This window comes from Toxoplasma gondii, chromosome Ib, assembly GCF_000006565.2.
Source record: "Toxoplasma gondii ME49 chromosome Ib, whole genome shotgun sequence".
Classification (NCBI taxonomy): domain Eukaryota; phylum Apicomplexa; class Conoidasida; order Eucoccidiorida; family Sarcocystidae; genus Toxoplasma; species Toxoplasma gondii.
Window position 1 is genome coordinate 1,473,427 of NC_031468.1, and position 19,782 is coordinate 1,493,208.

General features: G+C 51.4%; 2 protein-coding genes across 2 annotated transcripts; one reads left to right on the forward strand and one right to left on the reverse strand.

Moving 5' to 3' along the window:
* Positions 1–926: 926 nt before the first annotated feature.
* TGME49_209830 (myosin heavy chain, putative) lies at positions 927–7,921 on the forward strand (the record flags this gene model as incomplete). The annotated part of the gene is made up of 10 exons (XM_018779482.1): positions 927–1,079; positions 1,729–2,166; positions 2,508–2,613; positions 3,497–3,674; positions 4,030–4,142; positions 4,520–4,701; positions 5,679–5,808; positions 6,382–6,437; positions 6,897–7,076; positions 7,493–7,921. 10 exons carry the CDS (start codon positions 927–929, stop codon positions 7,919–7,921), a joined length of 1,965 nt encoding a protein of 654 aa, XP_018638423.1.
* Positions 7,922–11,324: 3,403 nt separating this feature from the next.
* Positions 11,325–19,396, reverse strand: TGME49_209850 (RNA recognition motif-containing protein). The gene is made up of 4 exons (XM_018779483.1): positions 17,771–19,396; positions 17,028–17,116; positions 16,187–16,550; positions 11,325–15,868 (listed from the first exon to the last, which is right to left on the reverse strand). The coding sequence occupies exons 1-4, from the start codon at positions 18,476–18,478 to the stop codon at positions 12,860–12,862; spliced, it is 4,170 nt and encodes a 1,389-aa protein (XP_018638422.1). The 5' UTR covers positions 18,479–19,396; the 3' UTR covers positions 11,325–12,859.
* Between the last annotated feature and the right edge of the window lie 386 nt (positions 19,397–19,782).

The following is a 19,782-nucleotide window of genomic DNA, read 5'->3' on the forward strand; positions in this document are numbered from 1 at the left end:
ACTACGAGGCTGAATCGAAGACAAAGTCCGGAGGAAAGAGCAGTTCGAGTCGCTCTCTGAAAAAGGAAAACGACGCCTTTCTTGAGCTGTTGGTGTGCAGTTAATGCTTTCAGCCTTTCCCTGACGATTCACTTTATTCAAGATCTTCTGTGCTCTTCACAACCACCGTGTCAAGAGCGTCAAGCGTCGTCTGTGTGTGTGTCTGTGTCTAGCGCATATTCAGAAAGTCCCCTTCAAAAGAGAGACGCATCAGGACTGCTTTGTTTTTCGCGTACATGTCGCAGTCCTGCAGGTACAAAGGCTGAACTGTGTCCATGCTACTTGCACAGTCGTTTCTTTCATGCGACCCTCGCAACAGAAGCCTGTCTTTCGTCTTACCAGCGCATATATCCGCGCGCTTACACAGTGGACAGGCCTGAACTGCAACTTCCTACAGACCCTGCGCCGACAAACATCTACTCTGCGATGCCGAAAACATAATCAAACCGTCGATCCTGGCGCGTTTCTCGTCGGTGTTTGCTTCTTGCGGCAGCGAGAAACGCGAAAGAGAGATATGCATGCAGCCGTAGATGTCTGCGGCACACAGCGTAGATATACAAGTGCTAGCCCAACTTTGCGCAAAAAACGAAACCAAATTTTCTTGGGATTTTATTTCTCGTTTGTTGATGAGCTCCAAGTATTGACACCAGCGAACTCAATCCTAAAGCGCGCCGTCGATCTTCTCAGCAGGCGGTCTTCTGTTTCTCTGGGTTCCTCTCTCGGGCATCCCAAGCTGGAGGGCGGGGGGAGGTACTGCTGTGTCGCAAAAACGACTTTCTTGATGTTCTTCGTCTCTCCGAAGGAAGAGTCTTTCAGCTCTTCCGTTGTCTTTCGTCACTTCAGTCTCTTCTCGGGTGTTTCCTTCTGTTCTCGCCTTTCCTCGTCCAATGAAAGCGTACCCCTCCTTGCAGGCAAACGCGATCTCGGCGGAACTCTCACTTGCTCTGCCTCCCTCCGGTCGTGAACTCCTTTCCTCACTCTCTCCCCTTGGACCTCGCCGTCTTTGTCAGGAAAATGGGATAATGACGCTCGAAGAAACGGTGCGACAGGCTGCTCCAGTGGACATGCAAAAAAGCGTTAGGAAAACGAGCATATCTATCTATCCGTTTCTCTATCGATCTGCCACAAGCTGTCTTTCTATCTATTTCTATCTATCACCAACTATCTTTTCCTCTCTATCTGTCTAACTCTATCTATCCACCTCTGTATAATATGCATATATATATATATATATATGTATCTGTATGTATGTATGCTTGTATCGGTGCATGCGTCATTTTTCTTTGAGACTATATCAGTACACAAGTTGAAACGACCACTGGTTGTTCGGATCGTGCTGCGCCTCTCTAGACCAGCGGCGATTTTTCAGTACTTCGAACGGATACGCGGACGCGACCGCTTCGTCTCCGTTGTCTCCTCTTTGTTGCCTCTCTGTTGCTTTCTTTGTGTCTTCTCTGTGCCTCTTCCCCCACCGGCTTTTCTCTTTTTCTCGCTTTTTCGTTTCCTCGGTCCTCCTCGTCGCACACCATGGGGGACGCGGAGAAAGTCTGGCACCGAGGCAGCAAGGTGTCTACCTGCTCCTCTCCGTTGGGTCGTTCTCGCTCCTCTTCTCTTCTCCCTCATTCGTCTTCTCTTTCCTCATCTTCTTGGCGTTCTTCACCTTCCTCTTCTTCATCTTCTGCGCCTCAGAACGCGTCTCCTCTGCGGCCGGTCTCTGCTCTCTCTGCACAGCGATCGCCGCCGCCTGTCTCCTCTCCACGCTCTTCCTTGGACCTAGGGAGGTCTTCGCATGCGTCTGAAGCCGCCTCTAAGTCTGCCTTTTCTTCTTTCTCTTCTTCGCATCCACCGGCCGCCTCTTCCGACGCAGTGACACAGGAAAAGCTGCGTGGATCCGAAAGAAACTCTCGACGAGAAATCCCGCCTCACGGAGTCGCCAGCACTCCAACCGGGAAGAATGAGGGCGGCCAGGAGGATTTGGGTGTACGTACACTGGAAATGCGAGGAGAGCGACCTCCGGGCGACGGGGACGAGTTGCTTTTGAATCGAAAATTCATTGGTGACCAAGGCTGCAAAGGCGTCACAGCTTCTCTGATGAAAAGAACGAACTTTGTTCGAATTGACCTATCCGTAAGACAAGGCGGAAAGGTTTCGATGTCTTTGTTTCCAGATGACAGCGTCCTGTGCTCCTCACGGAACGCTCTGACCTCCGTCACTCCTAACTTCATTTTCGCTGCTCGCTTCTCGCTTTTTAGGAGCTCTGGAGTCTTCGTCTCTGCCCTCTCTCGTCGTCAGATTCGGTTTCTTCTACGTTTTCTGCGTCCTTGCATCTTTTATCGTTCCCTTCGCTCGCCTTTTCCTTGCATCTACCGCGCCGTGTTTCGTCTCTGCTGTCTCTTAGGGTGCGAGTTTTTCCTTCCCTTTCTTCTCTCTCGCCTTACAGTCTGCTGCTTCCTCTTGTTCGCTGTCAGGCAAACAACATAACCTCGCAAGGCCTGGCGGCGCTCTTGCCCGGCCTCGCTGTTCAGCGCAGCTTGAAGCATTTGGATCTAAACTGGAACAGTCTCGCTTCGCCGGGTATCGTCTTTTCTGTGTCGTGGACCTATCCATCTGTCAACAATCTGTCTCTGTATGTGTCTGCTCAGCCGTATCTATGCATGCCTATCGATCAGTCGGTCTCTCTGTCTCTCTCTATATCTCTACATCTACGTCTCTCTACCTCTGTCTTCATCTATCTACATATATATATATATATATGTATTTATATTTATATATCTTTGAAGTGTACATGTTTGAAATATATGGATCGTGAGGTGCTCGACTCTTGGTCTGTTTGAAATGCTTGCGGGGAGGTGCGAGGATATCTCTGAAACGCTCGACTGCAGTGTCCCGCGACCCCACGGTCATTTCTTCTCGTTGCTTCTGGTCTAGGCGTTTTAAAAATGGATATAGGTGATGGATTACAGGTATTTCCTAGAATGAGGCTGTTCGACCTGTTGTGTATTCGTTGCGTATTTCATGAATTCCTTTAAGTCGCCGTCAGTCGGCTGCGGCGCCACCGTGCATCGAATCAAAACGTTGCTTTCTGGCGGTGTTTGCGGGGCTGCAAGTTCTTCCATCTGAAAGCGGTAGTGTGTTCGTCTCTGTGTCGTCAACGCGTCTGTGAAAGAGTAGTGTACAGGAAAAGGCAGTTTGCATTGAAAGGACTTCTTCTCGTACGGTGTTCTTTCTCGTTCGTCGCTCTACTCACGAAACTCAACGCACGGCAAAGCGCGTCTACGAAGCTCAGTGACCCTGTCTCGACGTTTCTTCTTCTCTTTCCTCAATTCGCTCGTTGCCCACGAAGGCTCCTCTCGTCTCCTTAGTGCCTGTCTCACCCTTGTTTTTTGCGCCTTTCGCTGACTTGATTTCATATGTCTCCTCCTCTGCCGCATTCTCCTCGACGTCTTCTCGCTTCCAGGGAACCTCGCAGGTTCATCGGGCGCTGGGTCGACCTCGTCGTCGAGGTGTATGTACACCCTGCAGACGTTCTGCGACTGGGTGTCGACTCACGGGAGTCTCCACACACTCACGCTGGCCCACTGTCGTCTCGGCAACCAAGGCGCTGCATGCATGGCAGACGCGTTAAACCGAAATACGTGAGGAAGCGTAAACGGAGAAAGGGAAAGCAGACAGACAAGGACTTGCTAAAGCTCTTCGGCTGCTATCTACGTCTCTCTTCTCCTTTCAGTCACTTTTCCTTCTCCTTTCAGTCACGTTTCCTTCCCAAAATCGCCTTCGCATTTCCTTCTCCTCTCCTCCTCTTATCCTTCTCCGCCGTCTTCTCTCCGTCTCCGCTCCTTCTCCTCTTTCTTCTCTTTCTTCTCCTCTTTCTTCTGCTTATCCTCCGTCTTCGCTCCTTCTTCTCTTTCGTCAGCTTCTCTTTCCTGTCTTTTTGTTCCTGCGTTTTCTTATTTCCGTTCTGTCTATTCGCTCGGGGTCCGACCTCTGCAGGAGTCTGGTGACAGTCGATTTGAGCCACAACGGCGTCGGAGCCGCCGCATGCACGCTTCTCGTCCAGGCGGTTGAGAATTCGAACAAGACCGTTCTACACGTCGACCTCACAGGTGACTTCCTTATCTGTTTCTCTCTGTTTCCTCTTTCGCTCTTACTTTTTCTCCCTCCTTTCGTCTCCGCAAACGCGTTTCCTCGTCTTTCACGAATCGCTTTCCTTTCTCCCCATTCCGGTCTCCTCTTCCTCTTCTCCTCTTCCTCGCCTTCTCTTCTCGCTGTTCTCCTTTCTCTCCCTCCATCGCTTACTTTTCTCCGTCCCCGTTCGTCCTCCTTCGCATGTCGCTGTCCCCGCGACCTCGACGTCTTTCTCGCTCGCTCTCTCTCACCTTCTCTTTCTCTTCCTCCGTAGCCTCGCTCTCCCTCTGTGGAGCTCGCCACTGTCTCTTCTCCTTCGTCTCCTTTCTCTTTTCTCTTCTGTTCCGTCTCCTAGGAAACAGCGCCTCGTACGCGTCGCTGAGTGCTCTCGAGCGCGCCTGTGCGCGGAACCGTGTGAACCGCCATGTCGCCTGTCTCCAGAGGAAGCAACCCAACCTGCAGAAGTCAGGCGAGAAGCTGAAGCAGCTGCAGACCTACGTTCTTCAACTTGAACGGGAAGTCGCTCTGCGACAAGATGTGAGCGCGAGAAAACGCTACGGTAGATGGAAAGAAACGCGCTCGCTTCACTCTCTCTCTCTGCACATGCAACAGACGAAAAAGAGCGCAGTTTACGCTAAGCAGAAGAACGAACCATGGAACGTCCAGCTGTGAGAGAGACGAAGGAAACAACGTCCTGCCCAAAACACTGGCGCGCTTGACCCAGCTTTCCGTAGCTCCTTTCTCCTCGCCTACTTACGCCTCTCCTTTCTATTCACAAGGGATGTACACTGACTGCGGATGCCGCCGCGCCCTCATATATTCTTCCTCCTCACGCGCATCAATTTACATAGGTGGACCATTATAACGTATACATGTGCATACATAAATGCACCCACAGACACACAAGTACAGATGCGCATATATATATATATATATATATATATGTAAACGTATAAGATCATGCTCAAAGACACACATATAATATATATATATATATCTAGTTGTGACTGAATGCACGCTTGAACACGAATATATACATATATATATATGTATATATATATATATATGTATATGTATGTATATGTCCACGTAAAAACACACAAAGGTGGGCATACAGGTGCGTATGTTTCAGCAGATAGGGTATTTTTGTTTTGTTTGGCGGCCGTCCTTTTGCGTGGAGATGCATCCCTGTCTACGTCTCTAGGTTGACTGCACTTTGGATGGGTGTCATCCGTCTCTGGAAGTCCGTCTCTTTGCTGTGTATGTCTCGGCTCCTTTGTAAAGAGAGTCTATACGGTCTATACGCAGCAGCGGCTGCCAGTGAAAGCGAGAAAACGCTTTCGGAACCGTAAGCGCGAGTTTCTACGCAGGCGTGGAATCCGCAGGCGCGTGCCTCCGGCCTCCACTGTTTCGGTTTCCGATGCATGCGGTGTGCCGCGTCTCCTCTCTCTGCCTCTTTCTCTGCTGTTCAAATCTCGCGCGTTGCCCTTCTGCTCTGTGAACTGCCGCTGCAGGAATTCTCCAAGATCATCGACGACATGCATGCAGACGCTGCCGAGGCAGCGCGAAGGCTTGACGAAGCGCAAGAGGAAGTTCGCCAGTTGAAGGAGAAACTCCGAAGCGTCAGCTTCGACCTCGTAGCGGGTCTGTCGCCAGCTCCGATGGTCCTGTCTCTCGGCTTTCCTCCGCGCCTGGTGTTTGTTCTCGGCTGTGCGTGCTCCCTTCTTCTTCTCCTCTGCCGTCTCCTTTATCCCCCTCCCGCTTTTGCCTGTCTGAGGTTTTTCTCCTCCTTGTCCGCTCGCTCCTGCTGCGTCTTCTGCTTCGCCTTCAGCGGAGAAACGCAAGTTGTTTGCTCTTCGTCTGTTCTCTCTCCACTTCCTCTTGTAACGCGCGAGACGCCCTGGCTGTTCGAATGTGTGTGTTGCGCTGTGGGGAGGAAAAAACGACTTTCTACATTTCTCTCTCCCCAGAGCGCCCAAGATCGAGCAAAGCGACCCAATAAAAAGAGCTGGCGTGACTCAGGAAACGCAAACAGAAGGAGACACTACAGAAGGATGTACTGGGGGAGGTCGGCAGTCGGACAAAGAAAACGCGAGGAGGAACCGTAGAAGTAGAAAACGACAGACAGGCAGAAGCGAAGCCGCCAACGAGAAAAGCGACAACGAGAACAGAGAGCCAAGACGCACACATGCTCTCTTGCGTTTCGTTTTCCGACAGAGAAGAAGAAAGGCCTCGACGCGGAGAATCTGAAGAAGGAAATCCATGCGCTCCAGGTGGACTTACAGCTCACAGAAAACGAAAGCGAACACGGTACACCAGACTAGGAGGCAGATGAGCAGCCAGACGCGCAAACAAACAGGAGAGAGGGTGGACGAACGAGACAGAATACTCAGGCGGGAGAACCTTTCGAAAGAAGAGAAGAGGAAAAGCAAGAGACAGAAAAGGAGACTCCCTGCTTCGATCTACTCCTCAGCTGTCCGTCAGATATCTGCTAGATCGACAGAAGAAGAGGCACCTTTCTCTGCGCGTCCGTTCGCCAGAAACACAAAGTAGAGATGCGAACGGTTGAGCTTTTCTTCCTCGCTTCTCCTACACACGCGAGGACTATTGGAAGTTTCCTTCTTGTCTGTCTGTCTTCTCTTTTCCTCTCTTGCCTCTCTCTTGCCTCTCTCTTTGCCTCTCTCTTTCTCTCTCTTGCCTCTTCTCTCTCTTTCTCGTTCTCTCGGTTTCAGTTGAGTGTGTCTTCTCGAGAAACGGAGGTCGCAGAACTGCGGTCGCGAGTGCAGCAACTCGAGGCAGAGAAGCAGCTGCATGCAGAGGACGCGAAAAGTCTTCGTTCGAAGAGCCAGGCACTGGCTGACGCCTCTCTCCTCACGCAGCAGAGTCTAGATGATGCGAACATGGCAAACAAAGTAAGTCGCAGCGAGGAGACGAAGCATGGAGAGGTTGTTTGGAGGTTGTTTGTTTCTGCTAGCAACACCTAGGCGCGCCTGTCGCCTTCGTGCTCCGCTGTCTCCATGTCGCAGACGGTGCGGCCTCCCATTGTTGCAAGAGGGACCCCCGAGCAAAGAATGGATGGATTCCGGCGTTCTGGACGGATTTGCCGCGTGATGTTCTTTCTGCTTCTTCGCTTCCTTTTTCTTCTCTCTTTCTTCCCCCTGTTTCTCTCCTGCGTCGCCTGTTCCTCCTTCTCGTTTTCCACCCTTTCGCCGGCTCGTCGCTTCCTCCTCGTTCGCCTTCCTTCGCGCATTTCCTTCGGTTTTTTCTCTCGCGCCTCGCTTCTTCGCTCTGGAGTCTCTTTCTGCTTCTCTTGCTCTTTCTGCACTAGCAACTGGAGGCCTGTCTGCACCAGAGTGAGAGCCGCCTCGCAGGATTGTCGCAGCAAGTAGCCAACCTGCGGAGACAACTGGTCGCGGCTGAGGGAGCGGCTGAGGAGCAGAGAACGGCGCTGCTCTCGCGGTGCCAGGCGACCCAGGAGGAGAACCGCAAACTCGAAGAGAAAGTCTTCCAACTCGAGCGGGAACAGCAGCAACTCGAACAGAAGCGCGCACACCTGGCCTGGTCGCTGGAGAAGGAAGAGCGCGAGCGCGAACAATGGAAACTGCAGGAAGAAGAGAAACGAAAAGAGGAGAGACAAACGCTCCAGGAACAAGCTGAAGAGTGGAAAAACAAGTGTGCTCTGGAGGCCATTTCTCTCCACGCGCTGACTCTTAGAAACACTCCACATCCATGCACAAACCTATACTTCCACAGATAGATAAATAGATAAACAGATAGATAAATAGATAGAGAGGTAGAGAAATGGATAGACAGACAGATGGACATGTAGGCTCGGGTCCAGACACATACAGGCAGGCATCCCATGCATACATATAAATATATAAATATATATATATATATACATATAAATATATATATATACATATATATAAATATATAAATATATATACATATATATAAATATATATATATATACATATATATAAATATATAAATATATATATATATATATATACATATATATAAATATATAAATATATATATATATATATACATATATGTAAATATATAAATATATATAAATATATATATATATATATATATACATACATGTAAGTAGATGTATGTACATGCATATATGTACGTGCAGACAAATCTGTACAGAGCAGGTTCATGTGTGCTTGGAGGTGTATGTATGCGCATGCAGACATCTTTATTTTGGGATGCACACTTGCTTATCCACTGGCAAGTAGATGTAGACGAATGCACGCCTATAGGCGTGTAAAACGCGATTTGTAAACATGTTTGTTCGTGGAGAGAGCCTCGCTTGGGAACATCTTGAAGTCTGTGTGTAGAGCGGAAGGCAGCTGAGCGAGGGTCACGAGGTGTCGAAGACTGGGAGTAAATAAATATATACAGCTGGGTCTTTTCGTTTTCGTTTTTCCTCTCAGACTTGAACTGCAGCTGAAGAAGCAGGAGACGCAAGACCATGTCTGGCAAGAAGAAAGAAAAACTTTGCTGCAGCGGCTGAGGGATGATCAGCAGGCAACCCGGGCGGCGGAGGCCGAAGTTTCCGCTCTCAAATTTCGGCAGCTGCAGACAGAGGCAGACATGCATGCGCTGCATTCCGAGCTCCATCAACTGAAAGAAGCGCTCGCTGCGAAGGAGGTGAGCACTCACGAGATGCCTGCGAAAGAAATCTCCGGCTTGAGCGCGTTCGCGAGCGTCTGCACAACCTACTTGCTCGCTTTCTCTCAGTGTGTCTCTGCGTCCGTCCAGTCATGCATGCACGCGGCTTTTGTCTCTCTCAACGCGGCGAGAGTGTGAAGCCGACTCCATTTCCGGCTTTCCTTCCTTTTGCTCAAAACATGAACAAGGTAGTTTCGGACAGTGGAGATGATACACTGGAGAGAAACCGCATTGGGCGGACGGCGGTTTTCTGAAACGGCGTGCAGCGCAACAGGATGGTGTTGTGTGATTCTCTTGAAAAAAAGCTTTACCGAGCACAGTCGTCACTTTCGTCTCACACAGCCTCTAATTACTCCTCCGTTTGACGACCCGTTGAGAAGAGTCGCGAAAAAGAGGCCAGCGCGGCGCGCTAGGCGAGACATGGTCGAGATGCGACGTTGCGTCTTCCTCGGACCTGTTTCAGACGTCTTCGTTCTGCTGCTGCTGCTTCCTCATGGGCGTCGCGAGCGCTCAACGCACCCCCAGCATGCATGCGTCTTCCATTTTCGGCCTTCCTCTCCCGTTGCACTTGCGTTCTGCTCTTCTCCGTCTCGCAAGTTTGTCACTCTTGTCCTTGGCTTCGCTGCGCATCCGCGGTGTCCAGAACGCTTGCGGGGTGTCTGCGTTTCTCTCGGCGACTCTCTTGCGTCGCCTGCTCTCTTTGGCTGCCGCATGCACTGGCGCTACACGAAGAGTTCCTACGCTTTTCCTTCTGTTCGTCGGCGGTCTTCGGCCGGCGCTCCTTGCTCTCCTGGTGGAAGCCGCGGTCCTGCGCAGCAGTAGAAAACTCGTGAAGTGGATGCTTCCTTTTCTGCATGGTTTCCTGCAACGGCAATGAACAGCTCTGTTGAACAACGAGCCTCCGCGTATGCGTTTGAAGAACAGGCGCGACGCGCAGCTGTGCAGACAAACTCGAACGCATCCGCTGTGAGAGTCTGGCCTCACTTGTGTCGCCTCCGAGAATGTCTCTTTCTCTCCCTGGGTGTCTCAGGAGCAGCAGAACAGACTGCAACAAGAAAGAGAAACTTTGCTGCTGAACGACAGACGCAAAGAGGAGCAGTGGAGGGCTACTGTGGCCGCCAGCGAAGCTGCTGCAGCAGACGCGCGCATGCATGCAGAGGCGGTCAGTCGGGAGGCCAAGCACCTTGAAGAAATCCTCCGCCAAAGAGAAAATATGATCGGGAACCTCCAGAAACTGCTGCAACAAAGCAAAAGCGATCTATCGGTGAGTGCCCTTACACCGTGCACACGAAGATATGTTTGTAAGCATCTATGTATAGACAGAGATAGGCATCTCTATCTATATATATTTATATATATATAATATATATTTATATATATATATATATATATATATGCCTGCCAATCTTCTGTATATCTTTATATATCTATATACGTTTAAGGGAGAGAGAGAAGAGCCCTGTGATAAAAGAGTGTACGATTCCTGTTTCGCGCCTCGAGCAACTTTCGGTGAATCTGGGAGAGTCGCTATTCCACTGCAGTGATGTGAAGCAGAGAAGGATTGAAAGTGTGTTGGCTTTTTTCTCTTCCGTGAATGTTCGCAGACGCTTCGAGAAGAGAAGCAGAAACTGGAGCGAGAAAACGAAGCGCAAGCGCGCGAGCTGAAAGACGCCCGCGAGAAGGGAAGAAGACTCGAAGAGAACTTGCACGCCAAATGCAAAGAAGCGTTTGAGTCTCTCTGCTCTTCTCTGCATGCAGCGACCGCCGATTTCTCTCTTGACAACGCTGGAGAGAAGTGAAACGCCTTTCGGGCATTCGAACGATACTTCTTTGCCTGGTGCTGTTCGAAACAGACAACCAGGCTCGCGCCTCAGACTTCTCGCAAGATCTTTTCAGGTGTACTTTTTTGGAAGGAACAATGGCAACGATTTCTCCTCTCAGTTCAGCCCTGTGGTATTGTCTCCGTTACTGTTCGCTTGCCTATTCTCTGCCAGTCGACCGGAGATCGAAATGGCTTCTTTAGAAACGACGGAACGTCTGCACACTGGAGCTCGTTGACTTTCCTGACTCTTTTTCTCGCGTTTCAAACACACAGCAGCGCGTGATCTGACTTGGCTGCTCTTCGGTATCGTCGCTCAACCTCAGCTCATCTGGACTCCCCCAGGCTTCCAGTGACCTCGATGAAAACGGTGGCACTTTGCCTTACGCCTGTGGAGACAAGAGACTTGGACTCGTCTCTGAATTCTCTCAAAGAACTGTCTCGCTCCTTGGCTAGGTCTGTGAAAACAAAAGTCACTTGTTTCCGGACTTTCTTCCTCAGCCCTGGCGCGCATCACGCCTGTCTTCTGTCCTTCGTTCTCCCTCTTTCTTCCTCTTGATGAATTATCCAACTTCGCTCATGGAGAAAACCGGTTTCTTTCCTGCATCGGCGCCGCCTTCCTCCTTTTCTGCGGCCAAAGTCGGCCGCGCATGCCTGCGAGTGCAGAGGAGGCGCGCAGACGACTGAGACAGCGGGTGTTGCGTCTTCTGTCGCCGAGCAGAGAAAGAAAACTCTTTGTCAACGAGAAAGCAAAGGAGAAGTCTGAAGAACGCTTTTTCTGTGTGCGCGAGGACTTGCGCATCCCCGGAAAGACCGCAGTTTCAGAGAGCGAATGCACCACGACGTCCGAAATCGCTCTACAGCGAAAATGGGGAACATATGCGCAGGCAAGCATCGAAACAGGTTTTTCCAAGGTGAAGAAGCTTCACGGTGTCGAGACACACTGGAAAGAAAAAGGCGAACGAGAAGATAGACCTTTTTGCAGAGCCCAAGGAACAAAGGATCTCTCCCCGATTTCCACGTTCTCTCGCCTCTCAGCAGAAGATAAAAAGAGAGGAAGCAGCGAGCAATTATGATGTTTCCAGAGTCACTGGAGTCTCCTGGAAGAGAAGGACTTGCAAAGACACTCTCCGACCTCCCAAGAAAAACTCTGCACCGCACCCGCATCCTCGGCGTTTCAAAAGCCAAGGAGAGGGGAAGGTGCAGCCTGGGGCGGCTTCTCTCGAGACTCTGCGGGAACTGAGGAAACGCGGCGGTGAAAGGAAGCCGCAGACGATCACCTTCCACTCGCACCGAGACATGACAGGCACGCAGACAGAGCGAGAGGCAAGAATCCAGATGGAAGAGACGACAGAGAAGGACGGACAGCAACTCGGAAGGATCGACGGCGAGGACAGAAGCGAGGGAGAAGAGAGTCTCCTCTCGGCGTCGTCTCACCTTGTACAACTAAACGAGAGTCGCCGCGAAATCTTCGGCAGGTCAAAAGACACAGAGAGACAGACATTCGCGCACAACGAACACTGGGGCAACAGTTTCACACGGAAAACGAACGCGCCTGCAACACCCGACAGACCCCCCCCCCGAGTGCACTGAACTCTGAAGAGAGACATACTTGGCCGCGTCGCTCTCTGCAAAGAAAGCCTTCCACGCGAAGTCATTTGAACACAACAACAACGTCGAAACGAGCGCGAAACGGAAAAACAGCGCAGGACAAAAGATGTGACTTGTCTCCTACACCGCTCTCTCGGAACGCCTCTCCACCGGAAAGGACCGCGATCGACGCAGCATGTCGCACAAGAGAAGCAAGAAAAGCGCATGACTTGACACCCGCAAAAAGAATGTCGCCTTGCGACAGCCAGAGAAAAGACAACGAATCGAGACAGAAAATCCCAGCTAGTTTCACACCTCGTTTCTCGCGAAGAAAGCAGGCCCAAAGGAACCGGAAAACACGAGAAAAAGCGAACGGCGGAGAGACGAAAAACGAAAACTCGTACGCCAAAGTGTCTAAACACCCGAACCACATATATATATATAACTATATATATATATATATAACCATATATATAACCATATATACATATACATATACATACATATACACGTATACACCTATAGCGATTTCCATCTCTCTATCTGAGACTGCGTAGACGCATCTTTCGGGATATTCGATTTTCTGCAGGTTCTCGATTAATACGCATCTCCGGTTCTTCTGCCTCTCTTTCTGTCATCTTCGTCCCTCCTCGAGGGGAAGAAGTCTCTGCTGTCTCTTCTGCGTTCACGACCAAAGTGCGAGTCAGTCGACGGCGACCGTCTCCGGTCTCTGCGCTCCACTTCTCGCTTTCTCTCTCGCTCTTCACACGCTGCATGCGGCGACGCAAAACATCTTGTTTCTTCTCGGTCTTCTGGAGCGCCGTTTCTCTTCCCGCCTCTCGGTGGCGAGCACGAGGGAGAAGATCGTCGGTTTTCTTTTGTGACTCGGCCTCGCCTTGGCGGCGAAAACGACTCATCTCTGTCCGAAGAATTTCGTTTCCTCTCTCTCCTCACAGGTTCCGGCGGTTCTCTCTCGTCCTCGAAACTGCGTCTCCGCTCGTGTGCCGTCAAGCGCCGCAGAGGCCGTCTCTCTTCTCTCTCTCTCATTTCTTCTCTATCCCGCCCTCGTCTTTCGTCTCTTCTCTCGTCCTCGTCTCGGTCGTCTCTGTCTCTTCTCTCTTCTCTTTCTTCGAACTTTCTGCGTGAGTGGATACGAGGACTCGCATCACGGTCGCCGCGAATCGTCTCGCGTCTCCCGCCTCGGTCTTCTCTGAATCTGTCGGAAGACAGAGAAGTCTCTCGCCTTCTGTCGCTGTCGACCTCCCGATTCCGTCGCGGAGACAGTTTTCTTCTCTCGTCTTTTTCCCTCCTCTCCTCTCTCGCTTCCCGGCGCCCCAGAGATCGTTGAGAAGAGACAGATCTTCGCTCGTCACGTTCTTCAGGCCTCATCTTGCGCTCTTCTCTCCCTCTCTCGCCACCAATCTTTGAGTCTGCGGCTTCCCAGTCTCTCTCTCTTCTTCGCTGCCCGCGAGACTGAGAAGGACTTCTCCTGTCATCGCGCTCATCACTCGCTTTATCCATGCGTCTTCTCTTGAAAGAAGTCAAAGCTTCTTCTCTCTCTCTGTCAATGGAGACGTCTCGCCCTCTTCGTTTCTCTTCTCTCTCCTCGGAAACGCATCTGCTATCTCTTTGGTCTCTCCCTTTGTCCATAGACAAATCTCTTTCTCCCTTTCTTCTGTCGTCTCTCTCGGTGTCTTCAAAGTCATCTCTTCTTCTCCCTCGTCTCTCGCCTCTCTCTCTGTCTTCAGAGTCATCTCTTCTTCTCCCTCGTCTGTCGTTTCTCTCTCTGTCTTCAGAGTCATCTCGTTCTCTCCCTCGTCTCTCGCCTCTCTCTCTGTCCTCCAACTCATCTTTTCCTCTCCCTCGTCTGTCGTCTCTCTCTCTGTCTTCAGAGTCAACTCGTTCTCTCCCTCGTCTCTCGCCTCTCTCTCTGTCCTCCAACTCATCTTTTCCTCTCCCTCGTCTGTCGTCTCTCTCTCTGTCTTCAGAGTCAACTCGTTCTCTCCCTCGTCTCTCGCCTCTCTCTCTGTCCTCCAACTCGTCTGTTCTTCTCCCTCGTCTGTCGTCTCTCTCTCTGTCGATAGAGATGCTTCTTCTCCCCACTCTTGTTTCTTCTTCTCTCTCTCTGTCGATAGAGATGTCTCTTCTTCTCTCTCTTTTCGCTTCTCTCTCTCTGTCTTCCGAATCATCCCGTCTTCTTCCTTTTCTGTCGTCTCTCTCTCTGTCGATAGAGATGCTTCTTCTTCCCACTCTTGTTTCTTCTCTCTCTCTGTCGACAGAGATGTCTCTTCTTCTCTCTCTTTTCGCTTCTCTCTCTCTGTCTTCCGAATCATCCCGTCTTCTTCCTTTTCTGTCGTCTCTCTCTCTGTCGATAGAGATGCTTCTTCTTCCCGCTCTTGTTTCTTCTCTCTCTCTGTCGACAGAGATGTCTCTTCTTCTCTCTCTTTTCGCTTCTCTCTCTCTGTCTTCCGAATCATCCCGTCTTCTTCCTTTTCTGTCGTCTCTCTCTCTGTCGATAGAGATACTTCTTCTCCCCACTCTTGTTTCTTCTTCTCTCTCTCTATCGACAGAGATGTCTCTTCTTCTCTCTCTTTTCGCTTCTCTCTCTCTGTCTTCCGAATCATCCCGTCTTCTTCCTTTTCTGTCGTCTCTCTCTCTGTCGATAGAGATGCTTCTTCTTCCCACTCTTGTTTCTTCTTCTCTCTCTCTGTCGATAGAGATGTCTCTTCTTCTCTCTCTTTTCGCTTCTCTCTCTCTGTCTTCCGAATCATCCCGTCTTCTTCCTTTTCTGTCATCTCTCTCTCTGTCGATAGAGATGCTTCTTCTTCCCACTCTTGTTTCTTCTTCTCTCTCTCTGTCGACGGAGATGTCTCTTCTTCTCTCTCTTTTGACTTCTCTCTCTCTGTCTTCCGAATCATCCCGTTTTCTTCCTTTTCTGTCTTCTCTCTCTCTGTCAATGGAGATGCTTCTTCTCCCCACTCTTGTTTCTTCTTCTCTGGCGTCTCGTTCTTCTCGCGCTGCACCGGGAGAGAGAGAATCCTGTCGGTTTTTCTCTTCTCTTCTCTCCTCACGCCGCAGAGACGGTGATCGCGAGGAAAGACGCGCGTCCTCTTTCTCTCTCTTGTCTCTGTCGGAAAATGGGGAGAGCCTCTTCGCCTTCTCTTGCCTCTCCAGCACGAGCTCTTCTCTTCGGTCCGCTCTCTCTTGTTCTCTCTCTCTTTCTCCCTTGCTCGCTCGTCTGTCCCTGTGCCCCTCCTCGTGCTCACTCGCCGGCGAGACTTCTCGACTCATCATCTCCTGCCGCGAGAGTTCACTCTCCCTCGCGCGTCTGTTGCTGTCTCCGCTCTCTCTGTCATGGGAGAATCTGTCTCCTGAGGACACCGACCGTCTGTCTCGACCTCGCTCGCGGCTTCTGCTGCGCCCTCGGTCTTCCTTTTCCCTTCTCTCGTCTCTCTCGTCTCTCTCGTCTCGGCTGTATCGACTGTATCGGCTGCTGGCCTCGCTGCTTCCCCGGCGGTCGAACGAACGCGGACTCCGACTTCGTGAGCTGTAGCGAGGCGAAGAATAGTCCTGGTCGTAGTCGCGCGAACTGTAGTCCTTCTCGACCTGAACCAGTGACGAGAACACAAGAACAGTGGAGAAGCGCGACCTCAAAACATGAGACATGGCCTTCATCTTGTCACAGCGTCAAGACGCGCTTCAGCAAACGGGCATCTCTCACCCCAGAGACCGTTACGCCGCATCTCCTTTTCTTCCTGCGCCTTCCACGTTTCTTCTCTTCTCGTCTTCTCTTCCCTGTTTCGTCGTCTCCTTTCTTCTCCTTCTCTTCCTCTCCGTTTCTTCTCGCTTCCCCTCCCTTCCTCCCTCTCTCTCTCTCTCCGCTCGCTACTCGCTCTGCTCCCCTTTTCTCTTCCTGCTTCTCACCTTGATGACGGATCCGCGACCCTCGACGCGCATTTCGCTCTTGTCCAGCGAGCGAACTGCATACTTCAGATCCTCCGCATGCTCGAACTCGACGACGCCTCGGCCGTGCGAAAGAACTTCTGCAAAGCCGACAGGTCCAGCTCGCCTCATGTGATCCTTCAAGTGTTGCCACCGACAGCCTGGCGGGAGAAAGGAAACCAGCGCTCGAAAGCCTGTCCGCCGCGGAGGTCCTGAGGCGCCTCCCATGGGGATGAAATTCGGATTCGATCCCAGGCGACGCGCAGGCTGCGCTGTGAACTCCACGCGCAGAGACCGCCCTCGGTACAAGTATCCGTGGCGACAAGCAACCGCGTCCTCTGCTGCGCTGAAACACCATACAGAGAAAAACACAAAAACCGATCCAGAAAACACGCAATCACTGCACTTGCACACATATATATATATATAATAACGTATATATGGATGTCACTGTGTGTAGAGGACGGGGGAACTCGAGTGAGGGGGGGAGACGAGAGAGCGAGACATACAGGACGACCGAGGAACAGAGAGAGAGAAAGAGAAGTGAAGGTGACAGGGACGAAAAGAGATGATGGGCGCAGTCCACTCGCAACAAAGAGAAAAAGAGAGGGACGCAATGAAGAAGATCAAGAGAGAAAATCCGACGTCGAGGCACCGAAACACAAGTCTCGAAACCAGCGCGCGTGAGGAAGAAAAACGAAAATCCGAACGCCGAAGAAGAGGCCATCCTCTCGTGTTCGAACGCGGCCGTTCTTCATCTTTCACTCCAGCGCCGAACTCTTCTCTTCTCTTCCTCGTTCGCGCTCTGTTCCTCCTCTCTCACCGGATCGTTTCGAATTCGACGAAGGCGTAGCACGAGTCTGACATGCCTCCTCGAGCCCGCTTGATGTCGATGTCTCTCAGGCGACCGAACTGCGGAGAACAAACCAAGAAAAACGAACAACGCAGTTCCATACCTCCTGCGGTACCCCACGTTCGCGTCGCTCTCCATCTTCTTCGCCTCCCTCTTCTCTCTCGTCCTCTCTCTTCTCTCTGCTCGCTGCAGGGAGATATGCCCAGGTCCTCGCAACCGTCTCTGTCTTCGCTTGAAGCAGCGAGCTGAGCTCCACGCGGTGCTCCGCCACCATCCAACACAACTGGGCATCTCCACACGAATAAAGACGCGTGCATAGACATAAACATACGCACATATAAACATATATATATATACATACATCTACATATATATATATATACATATATATATTTGTAAGTGCGTGTATGCATGCACATGTATTATATATGTGCATCTGCAGATGACTCTGGGTCATCTGCATAAAAACAAGCAGACCTCGACACACAGCTGTACCGCTGTGTCCGCCTCCAACTCGCTCTTCAACTGTTCATGTGCGTCGACCGCTCTATACATATATATATATATATATATATACAAATATATATACATATATATATATATATATATACATATATATACATACATATATATATATATGCAGATATATGCAGAGAGAACTGGGAGCAACACAAGCATCCGTAGGTAGGAGTAGATATGTCTTTGCTGGCTACCTTGAAAAGGATGTCCTCGACATCTCTTTCTCGAATGTCTCTGGGGAGGTTGCCGACGTAGATGCACGTCGGACGACCTCTGACGGGACCTAGGCCTCTCCTTCCAGGAGACGCGAGGCGGACGGAACGCAACGGAGAACCTCGATTCGGGGGATAGCTGGGGATGTATCCATCTCTGCCTTCTCTGCGTACGCTGTCGGAGATACTTCTGCGACTTCTGTCTCTGGAAAACGAACGCGGGTGTCTCCCTGGATTCGAAGCAGATCTTCGGCTTCGCGCATTCAAGCTGCGGCCTCTCGAGCACCCCGATGAGCTTCGACTCCGTGAGTCTCTTTGTCGAGAGCGACTCCGACTGCTGTGACATCCGTCCTCTCTCCGACCTCGCGACGCGCCTTTCTCTTCTCTTTCTCGCGAGGCGTTTCTCTCTTCTCTTTCTCGCGAGGCGTTTCTCTCTTCTCTTTCTCGCGAGGCGTTTCTCTCTTCTCTTTCTCGTGAGGCGTCTCTCTCTTCTCTTTCTCGCGAGGCGTCTCTCTCTTCTCTTTCTCGCGAGGCGTTTCTCTCTTCTCTTTCTCGCGACGCGCCTTTCTCTTCTCTTTCTCTAGAGAGACCTCTCTCTTCTCTCTCGGTTCGCGGCTTTTCGAGAGGCCTTCTCTCTGGGGTGAGAGAAGTCGACCTCGCCGCTTCAGGTCCAGAGTGGTTGGTCTCCATCTTCCTCTCAAACTTCAGAACCTCCAGAAGCGCAGTGGAGAACAGCCAAGTCGCCAGCGCTCGGGCAGGAAGACAGGTCGACAAGAAGCGGAGCGCGGGGAGAAGAGCCAGGCGGAGCGTGAGAGAACAACGGAGATGTAAAGAAGTAGAAGAGAGCACGAGGAAGGGGAGAGCGAAGGAACGAGACAAGAGAGCAGCGGGAAGGACGAGGGAGAGAAGAGAAACTGGGAGGCAGGGCAGCAGGGAGAAACGCGAGGAAGGAGAGAAGAGATCGGAGACGGTAAATCGGTTTTCTGTCGACTCTCGGACCTTTGGACTTTTTCTGGAAGATCTTCGGCTGCGTCACCAAGTCTGCGAAGGTCAGGCAAGCTGCGATCCAAGGAAACGCAGAGAGCGAAGAGAGCCGTTGCAGAGAGAAAACACCCGTGCAGTAGCAAGGAGAAGACAAAGACGACAAGGCTTTCACAAAGGTGAAGAGAAAAAAAGAGAAGCGGAGAGGGGGGAAAGAGAAGCATCCACGCGCGGCGATATTTTTTCTACGGTCGGCCGCGCGATCCGTTTTGTGTGTGGCGGCCGAGTCGGAAATCTGTGGACGGAGACGGTGGGGAGAGGACAAAGTGGAGAGAACGACGGAGACGAATCGAGAAGAAGAAAGAGAGAGGGAACAGGGATCGAAAAAAACGGACTCTCGGATTTTCATGAACAGGCCGAGTGCAGAAAAAAGGAGGCAGTTCCAAGAAGGGGGACGCGCGACGAAAGGAAATGTTTGAAGAAGCAGAGACACACGCGCAAATAGTCTCTCTGTCCCCAAAAAGCGCTGTGCAAAGAAAAGTTCCTCTACGCGAATCTCTCGCCTCCACAAATCCTTCAGGAAGGCTTTCCCACGGCTCTCTTTCTCCTTTTCTCTCTGCCCTCTGCCTCTCTCGCCGCCTCTCTGTCTCTCCGAAAAATTTTGCATGCACAGCAGCGCAGACTGCGGCCTGCGCTGCGCGCGTCCGGCGTTCTCTCTTCTTCTCTCCGTCACTCGCGCGCGTTCGGCTGCGCCAGCAAGGGAGGTTTGTCGCCTGCGGCTGTCGAAGGCAGCGCGCGGCCGGAGCGCGAAGAGGGTTCTCACGCGATGAAAGAGCCGTTTTCGAGCTCGAGAGGAGACGCGCTCGGAACAGAAGGAAAGAACTCGAGCACCCGAAGACGTTCAGTTCAGGCGACCAGGGCACCGCGCGGCCCTCTTCTCTTCTCAGCGGAAGTCTCCGCGCTCCCGCGCAATCTGACGAGGAGTCTGCGCTTTTCGCCTGGGGGGAAGTCTA